Source organism: Odocoileus virginianus, chromosome 13, assembly GCF_023699985.2.
Source record: "Odocoileus virginianus isolate 20LAN1187 ecotype Illinois chromosome 13, Ovbor_1.2, whole genome shotgun sequence".
NCBI classification, from domain to species: domain Eukaryota; kingdom Metazoa; phylum Chordata; class Mammalia; order Artiodactyla; family Cervidae; genus Odocoileus; species Odocoileus virginianus.
In genome coordinates, this window is record NC_069686.1 from 24,235,842 (window position 1) to 24,250,434 (window position 14,593).

Sequence of the window (14,593 nt, forward strand, 5' to 3'; positions counted from 1 at the left end):
TATTTAAGAATGTGTTCTGATATCAAATGGCAGAGTATTCATGGACAGTTTTAAATGTAAACTAATCAATTTGTACCATTATAACCTGACAAAACCATAAACAGTAAATTACTCCTTCAACTTAAATTTTTTTCTTTTATTTTTTAAAGGTAGAGAGAGAGATGCATGATTTAGTTTTCTCGCCTATCAAAGATTCTACAAGGCCACCAAAAGACCCAGATAGTCAGCAGCATTTCTTATAGTAGAACAGGATTCACAAAAGTAGAAAACTGGATCTGATGCCATAAATTAAATCTTAATTTTTCAAAAATCATCTATGCTTTGATATAGAAAAAGCAACCAACAAACAAGTAAATGTACAGTTGCTGGATACCTATAGAGGATTAGAACGAGCCAGAGACGGAGAGAAGAGACGGCTAGATCAGAGAGAGGTCTAAGGAGCGTCCATGCTCTGTTCCTTACCTTCTGTAAAACAGGCTTCAGGCTCCAGAGATTCTTCAGGCTCAGCTTCAGGTTGTTCTCCCTCAGCGGGAGCTCCTATATCAACTGTGCTGCCTTCAGATGAACTAGTGGCATTTAACTTCTGAAAATCAATTCCACAGAAAAGCTTTTAAAATAGTTTCTTTAATCTATAATATAAAAATTCCAAAGGCGTGCCCTTAAGTCTTCTGTATTCATTTCCTTGATCTGTAATTTAAGAATATCTTAAACATGATGCCAGTCCGCTTTGGTAGAGGTGGGGGGTCACAAGATTAGATACAGCACCACAGTACTTTTTTTCCTTTAAAAATGTGGTGCTAACAACTTAAGTAATCTTTGATTAAGCTCCTGTATAAAGAGAGATTCTGAAATAAAATCATGCAGAGCTTAAATAAGCTGCCAGAGTTGTATGGTAGTCTGTGATCTTGCTTTTGTGAAGTAGTTTAGCTGGTTTTATTCTAAAATTGTGACCCAACCAACGGAAGCTGCACAAATGTATTTTCATGTCAAATGCAGAAAAGATTTGATCAAACGCACATAAACAGCAAAGTCTAAATTTATCCACTTTTCATTGACATGAAAACATATACCACTGGTTGTTATTAAACATATTCTCTAATTTTCTAATTCTGAAAAGAGCAGCACATTGTTAGCTTTATAGCAAGAGCCGATTGTTTGCATTCTCTTTGGCCAATGCACTCCCGTGTTTCATTGTGCATTTGGAAACTACTTGTTACTCTGGCACTCTTACCTCTCCAGGTAATAAAGGCAGAAATGAATCTTTGGTTGCTGTTTTGTTTTCCTTTAAGTTAAATCAAATACCACCGAAAGAAAAATATAATACAAAGAAGTTGTTTTAAATCTTGAAATGCAACAAACGTTAGCCAAGTCAGGTCGTTCATGGGGTCAGCATAAATGAAGGGATCCAGTCTTTAACCCGGTCTTAAAATGCTGCAGGAACGACACAGGGCCAGGTATGAGTGCCACATGGAATCAGAGTAGTTTGGGCCACAGCATTCTCGGACCTGTTACAATGTTATTACTATTAGTGCATAACATTAGGAGATGGCTGAGCTGACAGGAGCTACTTTATAAAGGGGATGAGGTAAGCACATGATAAAATGCACACTGAAGTATGTTGAACCCATTCTAAAATAGATGTTCTGCTCAGTACTACTGGAAACATTTTATTTATATTTGGGCTAAGGATTCTATGGATTTCCCTAAGAAGCTGGTTCCTTTATTTTCTGAAAATAATTTTCTTTATATAAAATATTTCCTTGGCATAGTGGTGTGGATAAAGTAAAAATATTTATACACACTATAGATATAACAGAAATACTTTTGTGTATAATTTAACAATACCACTGATAGAAGCATAAATATCATAGGTCTCCTCCATTAAAACTAGTTTAGGATTATTTTTAAAATCAACCAAACCATTTAAAATTAAGGATTACATATTATAAGGCACTTGAAGTTTATTGATTTCTTTTTCTACTAACCAATTATATCACAACATTGGACAGATACTCAATTATAGTATCTTTGTTTTTACAATTTGAATATACAGTATTCTAAGATGAAATATTACATGACTTTTTCTAATTTCCTATCCTTTATAGCTAAATTATCCTATCAATCTTATTTACATGAAGATGTTATTGCATTTGGGACCTGAAATATTGATCATATTATTTACTGGATATTGAAACATGACATAAGTAATCAGAATAAGTGAAGCATAGTTATAACTAATCTAACTACAAACAGCCCAAACAAGAAATGGAAAACATTCTTTTCAGGGAAAAGGATCACACTGCAATTACGGGGTTGGTTAGGGATTAGGGGATGATTCTAGGTTTACTGTACCCCACTTTGCCAGGATTCACTAGAGAATTTCTTTGATGATCCATTTTCAGAGCGCTCCATACTGGTGAATGGCTGCATCAGAACTTGCAGCAGTGCTAGGTATATACAGCTCAGGTACTCTATAAATATTCTTTAGGGAAGGTGGGAGGGAGGTTCAGGATAGCGGGAAAAAGGTATACCAGTGGCCGACTCATGTTGATGTATGGCAAAAATCATCACAATATTGTAAAGTAATTATTTTTCAATTAAAATTAATTTTAAAAAATCAAAAACGAATGAATGAATGAGCTTCTTCATAAAAGAATGAAGGCTAGTCCTTGATAGTGACTAGCAGAAGTCACCAGACAACATTCCATGGAATCTTGGTTTAAAATATTCAAAAGTTTCCAGATGATCTCTGTAACATCAACTACAATACCTTTCATTTAGTGTGGTGTCTTAGTACCGACACTGAATTAATAGATATCTTTCTAATTGAAGTCAGACATTTGTATAGTTAGAGGTCAGATTATTTTTTAAAGGTGCAACATAAAAGTTTTGTGTTTCTAGAATATGTATCTCATCAGATTTAACCCTCTGAAGCAAAGATCATGCTTTTGTCATCTCTGCCTCCCTAGGAACTATCACTAATGCTTGTGTTTAATAGATGTTCATTGAATAAATGAATGAATGCCCAATTCAGGAACTCTTTTATCCTACCACTAACTACTTCTAACACCTCCTATCTTTTACATTCACATTCAAGGGAATACACATAACATTCTCTCGTCAGTACAGAGAAACACAAATCTCTTCCACATTCTAACTTGCGTAAGTAATGACCAACGACCTTTAGAATCAGAAGCTGTCTAAACAACAGGCTTCCAATTAATCAGACCTAAGATGAAACTATAATATAAACTATGAAATAAATAAAGTGTATTAATTCTGGAAAGTATTAGGAAAGTATTAGGAAAACTGACACTAACTCATTTTGACAATGCCTTTTCTCTTTCTACTCTATGTACATGGATCTACAATTCAGCAGTGAATGGAACCTCTCTAAGGAAAGGCAATCTCATCCTTCTCCATCTTCCTCCTCAAGTGGAACAGCACAGGATCTGCCTGTTACATGATACTTGAGTACCTTTACTTGTTCTACAAATTAAAAAGCTAGGGTGTACATTAATCCTCAACACCAACCAATCCAGTGTCTAGTTAGAGAAAGAAATGTGGCTTTAATTATCTTGTCAAAAGGCATACTGAGTTAGTAGCTGGATTCAAGGTCTTCTGTATTCCACTTTGTTAGGATTCCCTAGAAAACTATTTGATGATTCATGAGGTAAGCCAATCTTTATCAATTTAAAACATTTAGTAGATGTGACATGTAACTAAACATTGTAGGTTCAGAATAGTGCTTGGGATACTGTGCTTCCCAGGTGTCATGACCATGAACTTAGTATTAGTTTGTTATAGTCACATTCTTATATGTATTAATATAAAGTTAATATAAAGTTAAATATACATTGGGACATTTCATTAAAAACCTTACTTTAAATAACAATCTTAAGATGTAGGCAAGAAATTCTGATTTATAAAACCTTTCCTGACAACATCAATTCAAGGACTTTCTTAAAATCACATGAGGCAAATATCATAGTATTATAAAATATGTTAACTAAAACAGTTAAAATGCATTAAAGAGTCTATAAAATCCAAACGAATCAAATTAAGAATATAAAAACCTTTCAGCTTCAGATAAGGTTGTAATCTCGATTAATTCTAACTACAGTACAAATCCACCAATTAGAATTGTCAAATGTACATCATTTATATGGAATTATCAGTACTAATATACTTAAAAGAATAACTTTCAAATAAAGCTTCTCTGTAAATTTTCCAACGTAGGCATCATTCACAGCAAAATGCCACATGACTAAGAGAGCAAAAAATTAACCACTTAGAAATAAAACCAGTTCTTCTTCACTTTGGTAAAATTTAGATGTTTAGGTTCCCTTATTATCATCTGTGCTTATTTACTGGAAGACAAGTGAACTGAAGAATACTATTAGTACAGCCCTTCCCTACTCAAACCTTAAATTTGGATGTCCTCCAATGTCAGGATAGTCAAGAAATCAAACACGCATAGAGAATTATTTGCTATGCCTGGCATTGGCAATCATTTATTTTCAGGTGAAATATTAGCTGAACTTTTATTTTTTTAAGTGAAAGTTTCATGGTACATGGTTCTCACTACTGAAAGTCTGCGAGGTCCCTCAAAGTGCCGGGTCACCATAACCATAGGAGTTAAGCAGGGCAGAATTGTATTTTGCTTAATGATCTGATAAATAAATATCAAGTTACAATATTTCATTTCTTATTTTTAAACACTATACTTCTAACTTTTACTTTCCACATCACTGACAAACTATTACCAGATATCTGCCAAACTCATACTCCTTCTCTCAGAAAGTAGAAGCATTTTTAAAAACATAACACAGAAAAGGGACAGAAACATCATTTTCTATTAAGTTTTTCAAAGGTACACTTTTTTCTTACTATGAAGTTAAAGTATTTTTAAGAAAATGTAAACAATAGTCAATAAAAGAAACTGGGATTTTTTTTTTTTTAAAAAAAGAGAGACAATTAAAATATAGATTAAATCAAGTATTCCATATCTATTTTGGTCACCAAGAATGACAATTCTTTGCTCCATGTGGATCCTAATTCTAGTCTGTACTTAAGGAATTCTAGGTCATTTTATGTGAAAAATCCTAACATCAAAGTAATGAAAGTGATGGTTATGGTTCCTATGGGATAGGCTAAAGTGACACATTAATAATAGAAAGGAATTATTCTTCTTAGTAAGGAAAAACAAAATCAAAACTGTTATTATCATCGTATTACATTATTCAAATAACCATTTTTGTCTTTATAACAGACACATTTCAAAACTCTGTAATCCATAAATAGCAAAGTTTTAAATATCTTTCTTGGGATGGCAAAAATAACCCTTAAGTCCCAAAGATTCATGTTTGGTCAATTTTTTTTTTTTCTTACGTTTAGGATATTTAGAGCTTTTTAAAAATTCTTCAATCACTATCCCACTGGAAAACTTTCCCTTGAAGATTTATACATTCTCCAGGATAAAATTATAGTTGGGTTTTTACTGAAACCATTCTACCACTGCTTACCCAAACCTCCCCTACCCAGCCTTCTCTCCTTTCTGACTCCCTGTCCTAGAATTCAGTATACTGCTCTCCTAGGGCTTCTCTGGTGGCCCAGTGGCAAAGAATCCGCCTGCCAGTGCAGGAGAATAGGGTTCGATCCCTGGGTTGGGAAGATACCCTGGAGAAGGAAATGGCAACTCACTCCAGTATCTTGCCTGGGAAATCCCAGGGACAGAGAAGCCTTGTGGGCTACATTCCGTGGGGTCACAAAAGAGTTGTACATAACTTAGCAACTAAACAACAATAATAACTCAGAGAATAAGAAAACTAATCTTTCTAAGAAACTCTTTCTAAGAAACCTTTCTAAGAAAACTTTCTAAGAAACCTCTTTCTAAGAAACTAGGGAAAAGAAGCTATTATCTTAAGGAGTCAAATTTCATACTTTTCTGAAGAATTAATGCATAACAGGAAAAAATAATTCTCTCTAGTTACTGTGTATATGGGTATCTGTTTTATTTGGGGGTCTTAATTTATATGATTAATGATATTGGTCTCATTCTTCCAGTATATAGGGTATTATCTTTCATGAATATAGAGTGCCAGTGACTGAATATTTTGTTCCAAAATATTTTTTAAAATGCTCCCCCAAATCCATGATCGTTGCTGCACCCAAAGAGCCAAATGTGCTTATGTTAGGGTTGTTTTATGCTTTTAACGGCAGGAGAGGAAACTGCGTCTAAATTACAAAGCATTTAATTAACATTTCTTGAAACAAATTAAATTGGGTTGAGCAATTTGGTTAACATATTTTAGTAGAAAACTGTGATTTAAACATCAGGAAATGAAAAGTTCTGCTAAATGGAGCCTACACTCACTGCCTTAGCTGAATGACTAGTAGGTCCCTTCATCTAATAAATATGAAAGGAGTAGAGCTCATATTGGTTTTCTTTCTATATGAATTGTGTTGCATGATATATTTAAACAATATTCTTTAAGAGAAAGTTTCCCAGAAGTTTTAGTGAAACAAAGGAGAGACAAAAACATAAAGTATAGAGGAGCAATATAATGAAGAAAGTAGATTTCAGATCTTTTTTCAGAATGAATATACCATCTATAACATTTTTGTTTGTTTATTTTTGTTCCTTCTTTCTTTCCTTCCTATCTTTTCTTTTTGGTGTACAAAAGAAATTCATTTCCTTTTCTTTCATTCTCAGGAGTTTTAGGGGTAAATATCAACAGATTTTCTAGGAGAATTGTATTCTGAAGGCAAAATACTCTTGGTCAAGTGCTAAATAGAGCGATACCATTTTCTCTGAAATGAAGCAGATAAAAATTGTACCAGTGCAGCTGGCAGCAAAAACATAACATTCCATTTACATTATTATCACATTAAAATATCCTTTAGAAAGTTTGCACATGAATAAGGGGTTGCTCTAACTTGCAGATTACCCTTCAGAAAAATTTAATATGGCACTGAACAACAAATTACAACAAAGGACACTCATGGGGCTTTATTAACTTAAGAAAAGGGCAGAGGTGTGAAAGCGCCCTGGAAGAGTTTTTCAAAGAGTACCTTATATTTCTCCTTTAGACCCTTAGCATGTTCAAAACTCTGTAATGTTAAATGAAATTAAATAATCTATAAACGCATGCACTTTTATTTTTCACTGAATGTAATTTCCATAAAAATCTATGTAAGAAAATTAGCAGCTACCTCATTTTTTTAAAAGTTAGGGTTGCCAGACTTGCCTGACCATGCTTTATGACTCAGCATAAGAGCAGCTGTGCATGTTTTTATTTTACTGCCAATGGATGGGCAAGGAATGTAGCTGAGTAACATGCAGGCCAGTCAAAATTCATTTAGAAACTAATTATATTTATATATGTAAAATTTGCTTAGGTAACCTGGGTAAAAGTGGTGGCAGGAGTCTCTGGCTGGTTAAAAAGCACCAGAGCTGCATTCTTGATGGCTCCAGCTTGCTTTTACCCCTGTGAGAAGTAAGAACGGTAAGCAGTGAAGGTCACCACATTGCACTAGTAAATGTTACTTTGAAAAATAATCATTCAAGCATGGCTTAAGTTATTAAAACTCTATAAAAGAAATCAAGCATTTGAAATCAAAAGTATGAAAGGAATGACATTACATATGGTCACAGTAACTTTAGTTAAAGCATACAATTACCATATGAATTTAAAATTATATACTCCAGAGAATCTACAGAAAGCTGTCAAAGAATCACACAAATTTGGCAAAGATAAAATAGAAGAGGATTTAGTTCAAACACCTAAATAATCTTTGTGTCCACTCGGTTAGTCTGCCTTAATTCATTATAGGCATTCCAAAAATTAAAAGGTGCTTTATTTTTTTCCTTTAATATTTCAAATCATTTAAAAAGGATATCATTCAGTATGAAACATTCAGTATGATATCTTATTCCATTTGTTAATACTTCACATGTGATATTTAATACCACAATCCAACCCTACCAATTAAGAAAATGACCAGACAAAACTAACTTGAAGGCAGAACCCTAAAAAGATATCTCAGGTGGGAATATTTGTAATTCTTGAATACTTGTTTCAGTTCTCTTTTGTTTTCTAGTGTAGCGTTACCAAAATGCCAGAAGATTGGAACTTGAACATAGGCCCTTCCTAGACTATTGCTCTAATCCTTTATTTGTTTATGAGTTTATATTTAAGAAGTTTTACATAAAGCCATAAATGAAAATTTTACCAAATGATATATTTTAAAACACAAGTAGCAATCTCTACACAAGTACTGAAAAGACTCCACAGCTAAAACAACAAAATAATTCTACTTTCAACTGGCAGACCAGCTCTCTGCCTCCCATTCCAAAGCGGTGACTTCACATGTGTTATTTTGGAATACCTAACTCAAATGGAAAACACATGAAAATGTCTAATGTTTACAAGAGAAACTGAGAAGAGAGTTTTGATTTTTCCTACTATAAGCCCCACCTTACTAGATATTTCTCTAATGTGAAACACAATGGTTGGAGATGAGGCAAAATACATGCTCTTTTGGAGAAGTTTGAGGTTTTAAAATTTCTGAAAATTAAGAATAGCGAATGTCAAGTTATCCTACCTCAAAAGATACTCAAACTTAGCCAAAGGTTTAAATGGACTGGTGACTTCAATGTTTGATTCATCATAATTCATTTTTAATTAACACCATAAATTAAACATGTGCTGTGCTATGCCTAGTTGCTCAGTCATATCCAACTCTGCGACCCCATGGACTATAGCCCACTAGGCTTCTCTGTCCATGGGGATTCCTCAGGCAAGAATACTGGAGTGGGTTGCCATGTCCTCCTCCAGGGGATCTTCCCAACCCAGGGATTGAACACAGCAGGTGGATTCTTTATCATCTGAACTACCAGGGAAGCCCAAGAATACCAGAGTGGGTAGTCTATCCCTTCTCCGGGGGATCTTCCCAATCAGGAATTGAACTGGGGTCTCCTGCATTGCAGGCAGATTCTTGGCCAGCTGAACTAAATTAAAGATACATTAAAAATAAAAATTGACCTCCCTTATTCTAAAGGAGATATTTACTATTAGGTAAAATAATGAGAGGGGACTACATATTAAAATTTAATGACCCAATTCTATTTTCTAAATGCTGACCTTAGTGTCTGGGCTTCCCTGATGACTCAGATGGTAAAGAATCTGCATGCAATGCAGGAGACCTGTGTTCCACCCCTGGTTGGGGAAGATCCCCTGGAGGAGGGAATGGCTACACACTACAGTATTCTTGCCTGGAGAACTCCATGGACAGAAGAACCTGGCAGGGAAGTCCATGGGGTCACAAAGAGTCAAACACTAAGTGACTAACCCTTAGTTTCTAGAAACTTACAAGAAATTAGCCCCCACCATTTCAGCATAGCCCAGCCAAATACACCTATCCAAAATTTAATTAACTAGATATTAAGATATTATTCAGCTTTAAAATAATGATCTTATTAGTGTACATTTGAGTTCAACTAATTACAGCAATTATTTGCTCCAGGCTATAAGGTTTTTTAAATTTCCCCCTTGAATCTCATTGTTATTTTGTGACAATTCTAGTCACAAAAGTAATACTAGGTATTACCTGGAGAAGGCAATAGCAACCCACTCCAGTACTCTTGCCTGGAAAATCCCATAGAAGGAGAAGCCTGGTGGGCTGCAGTCCATGGCGTCGCGAAAAGTTGGACACGACTGAGCGACCTCACTTTCACTTTTCCCTTTCCTGCATTGGAGAAGGAAATGGCAACCTAGTCTAGTGTTCTTGCCTGGAGAATCCCAGGGACAGGGAGCATGGTGGGCTGCCGTCTATGGGTGTCGCACAGAGTCGGACACGACTGAAGTGACTTAGCAGCAGCAGCATGACCTTGCTACCTAAATGTTACTTTTAGTAATTATATTTAAACTTTCTCTGAAGTTAATGTTTAATACCTACTTCTACCTAATCCCTGAATTAGCAATACTATCTTACAAATAAGAACAAACAGAAATAGCATCTTTTCCCATTACTATATAGGATAAATACAATAAAACTGATTAAAAAATCTAAGATTCCTTTCTTAGAAATACATTTTTGCTCTAATTTTATTAACTGATCCCTAATTTTTGTGACACTGTTTCACTGCTTAAATTACATCTTTCAGTGTCTCCAACTTTCCCAAATCATCATTCTTAGGGTGAGAATAATAATAGAGGTCTTTCTGTTTCCTGCCAATCAATTAAAATGACAACAAAGAATGAATCTTTGTTTTTGGTTGTTATTTTTATTTGTTTATGAAAGTGTTAATTGCTGGGAATTCTGGCTTTCTGTGTAAACAAACATTAAGGGTTTAAATTCCTTCTCTTTATTCCCAACATATGCTTATTAATCTATAAATAAACCAAGAATATACCCTGGTATTTATACTCTTCTGGTAAATCAAAGAATTCTTTAAATTACCAAGAGTCTTACTGTAGTTGGAAAATTTAGAATTTTACATTTAGACAGCATGCACTGTGCTCAGTAGGGTTAAAGATATTTTCAACCTGATTCTTCATCACTACCTTCATGTCCTTCAAACAACTGTTTACTTCAGGAAACATGAAACTACAAGTAAATATCAAGCCAAGATCCCAATGATACTTCCATTAAAAATATGCCTGTGAAAACTAAATAAAATCACATTTTATGTTATTCCATAAGAGCAAAGAATGTAGCAAAATGAGGATTGGAATTGCCCCTCACCAAGCATTTTTCTAGTATACACAATAAAATACCATCATGGGAAAATTATAAGGAAGAAAGTAGATAAACTGAGGCAATTTTCACAAATAAAAAATTATTTTAAATCTTTTTTAAAATTTATATTAACCTGAATATTAATATCATCAGCAACTCAGAATGGTGACTACTTGAAAGAATGAGTTAACTATCATTTGCTTAGCTATATACTATTATATTGTCAATTTATCTATCACCAATTTTGCCACAGAAATTGTGTCAATAGGTATTTCCTATTTTCTTATAGAAAGAAAATAATTTTTAAAAGTCTGGATGGTTTAAAGCAAACATAATACCAAAATATCTTCTTATGTAGAAATTCCTACCTCTTTGCTTTCTTCCATATCTGACTCGCTGCTGAATTCTTCAGTATTTAAATTTTCAAAGTCAGACTCTCCGACAGCAATTGGTACAGTCACAGTGAGGCTGGGGTTGTTTATGAAGGACATGTAATCACTTTCATCCACGACATATTTCTCTACACTGCTGCCTATGCCACTGGTAGTTCCATTGCCATCTTTGAGATAATTGAGGTCTTTGCCTATTTCTATAGTGGTATGGTTGGAAATACAGCTGTCTTTTTTGTTATTTAGATCTTCAAGAGGTTTGATTTCATCTAAAGCTTTCTGCTTTCTAACAAAGGCTTTCTGAATAAATTCACGTATTTTTCTCTTAACAAAATCGATTCCTTTCTGCATCCTTCCCACAGCAATCTGGAGATTATTCATTTCATTATCATCATCAGTGGCGGCAAGATTGTCAGAACTGAATGAACTCAAGAGTAAGGCCAGGAAGAGGTTCAGAACCTAAAACACAATAGGAAAGCTGGTGATCAAAACATTCCATTGTTTCTATTGCTCTGAACTACAAATTTTCCAAAGTTGTTCTTACATCTCACTTTTTGCTAATAGATATTCTTTCTAATTTATGATAAGCTATCCTGGAAAAAAAATACCCGGCCAATAATACTAAATTAACACTATTTACATTTTAATCATTGCAAGATTACTAAAACCACTGCTATGTAAAACTTCTATATTAAGTTCAATCCCAAATGAAAAATTTTAGCTATTTAGGTAACTATACAATGAAAAAGAAAAAAAAAGTTTTATTTGGGATGTTAAATATTTTCCCCATGTAACCTGGGTTTTCCAGGACACTGATAATTTATTATACTTTTATTCCTAAACCAAAGATGATTCCACTATATTTAAATATTATTTTATTTTTATGTTTGTACCTATTCTTGCACTTTAGATAATTTGTCAATTTAGAAAAAATATATACCTACCAACAGATCAAAACTCTCAGTTTTTGGTTCAGAAAATCATGGCCACTAGATTTATACAGTAGTTGGAAATAGTATAAAGAAACGGTTACAGACCACTAATTAGTCTAACAACTTAAGTCTTCAAAAATAGGACCCACTGATATGGGTTTGCAAAAAGATTAGTGACCATAAATCTGCTATGTACACTCAAAAAGAGGAAATTTACTAAGAAATAGAGCACTCTCATGGGCATAAGACCAAGTATATGAGTCCTTGATCATTCAAACAGACAGAATAATGACAAAAAGGATACGGCTCTGAAGGGGTCCAAAGACAAAAAGTAAATAATACAGAAGAGGAATCCTTGGAAAGGTTTTAAGTGGAACTCCAATGAAAAGGATGCTGCATTCTTGCTATATTTCTATCTTTCTAATCGGTTAATGAGCCTCAGAGTTCCTTTGTCTAACCAGTTATGAGTCAGTCTAACCAATGGTGTTCAGAAAGGCAAAAACCTATAAGACCCAACAAGGACTACACATAATTCTGTGAGTCTATACTGACATCTTTCAGTTACCATACCATGGTTGCTAGTATTTGTACAAAGACCCGCTCCTTCACATCTGAAATTTACCAATAAAATTGTATTTTATTGTGATTTGCCTTGAATGTATTATTTGGATAAAAAGAGATGAAAGAGAAAAAATTAAATGCTACATTTTGGGTTTTATCCATAATAAAACTGAATTTTGGTACCATACTTTTTTCTAGATTTGATTTATTAATTCATTAATGAACTTTTTCTATTAGGAACTTTTTCTTGACAAATATTAGTCAACCTTCCCAGAGTGAGATCCGACTATAGTTCCTCTCAAAGCACTGGAGCAGGTATCTATTACGTGTCATTACATTTACTTATGTAATGTAATTTTTCACATTAAAATTAAAGCACTGGGTAAGAATCAAGTTTATGTCAATTTTCTCAGTGCTAAGCTTACAAGACTGTTCTCAGGAGTCAGTTAAAGGATCCACGTGGCCCTCACAAAGCTACTGGCACATGGTAAAGTGCCAGTTTGAGAAAGTTTAGCTGTTATATCACTGTTACTATGATCCAACCTAGTCTCTGTTATACTGTCTTCAATTTGTCTTTTTGTTTGTTTGTTTTCAATCTAATCTCTTTTTCTAGACCTCCTTTATTACCAAAGGGTATTGATCAGCATAACAGCTGACCAAGGTGGTGGGGGTGACCAAAGGCAATTTAAAGGAATACAGTTCAACAACCTTACTCAGGAACTTAAACCTGGGATCCTGTTTCACACATGGTCATGGACAGACTTGATAGCTCACTGAGTGAAGCTGTTTCTTTAATATCTCCCCAGATCATTCTCTTGGAATAATAATTTCCATTTGGGATTCAAGATTGAAACATATTGTCTGTATCAATACTTTTTCTAGCCTGATTTTTAATTGGTGAGAAAAGCTCATTTTCACATCCCTCTTGTGTGCTAATGCCCCACTTAGAGATAGAGGTGGCTACTTCTAGATGTGGTAATCTTAAAAAAAAATGTATCCTCTTTCAGCAGCACCTATCTTGAACCCTTAAGAGGATTTCTGGCCATAGTGTTAACAAACCCAGATGATAGCATGGGAAAAGCAATCTACAGCCCCACCTCTGTCTTGTGTGTGGACTAGGCAGTGATTACTTACACCTCTTGTGGTCAAGCATTACATGGAAGTTTATGTGTGTTTACAGGAGGTTATGCCAGCTTGTCTTTGGGGGACATTAACCTTTTTGGTGAAGATGAGAAGGAAGAATTGTAAGAAGTAGTGCACCAGGTTCAGTCAATCTTATTTAAGGAAATGTGATATGAACATATTTCCTTAATAGTGATAAACATGACAGATATGATTACCAACTTAGTTACTCCAGAAAACATATACAAGATATCACAAAAGAAGGAATACTTTTTAACTTCTAGTAAATCAGGAGATTCTTTAATTTTTTAAAAAAGGTACAGAATTTAAATATATGCCACTAGGTGGAAATTATTATTTTATATATTATACCATTTTATGTATATGTAGCAATCCAAATTAATATAAATGACATCCATAGGTATGAATACTTCCTGAAATTCTCTTTTCAACTTGAAATCCTTTGTACAGTTAGAGAGATGTGTCCTATTTCAGTAAACTAAAGATGATATGTGGTATGTTGAATTTCTTTAAATTCACTGTGTTTTCTGGCTACATAAATTCTACCCAAATTCCACTTGCTCACTGCCACTTTCCTGATAAAAAGACATCTGTAGCTTTCAACTGTCTACAGGAAAAAAATATTCAACTTGGTAATGCATAATCAGCCTTTCACAAATTAAACTCTACACAGTCTGGCCTCAAACACTTTCTGCTACCCCCACTATGAATTTTCATTGCTTGTGTCCAGTCTTCTCACGCATTGCTGGCATAAAGGATTCTGTTCTCTGCCTTCTATTCTCTTCTTCCAATGTATGCCAAACATATAAATGAAATCAAATCAAA

The 14,593-nt window shown here is 34.1% G+C and overlaps 1 protein-coding gene across 2 annotated transcripts in view; it reads right to left on the reverse strand.

Annotated features, from left to right (window-relative positions):
• Window positions 1–14,593, reverse strand: part of SCN2A (sodium voltage-gated channel alpha subunit 2) — a 136,250-nt gene that overhangs the window by 24,810 nt on the left and 96,847 nt on the right. For both annotated transcript variants that reach the window (XM_070476116.1, XM_070476115.1), the window contains exons 17-18: window positions 11,112–11,591; window positions 463–583 (exon numbers count right to left, since the gene is read on the reverse strand). In XM_070476116.1, coding sequence (XP_070332217.1) covers window positions 463–583; window positions 11,112–11,591 — 601 coding nt within the window. The remainder of the gene's footprint in view (window positions 1–462; window positions 584–11,111; window positions 11,592–14,593) is intronic.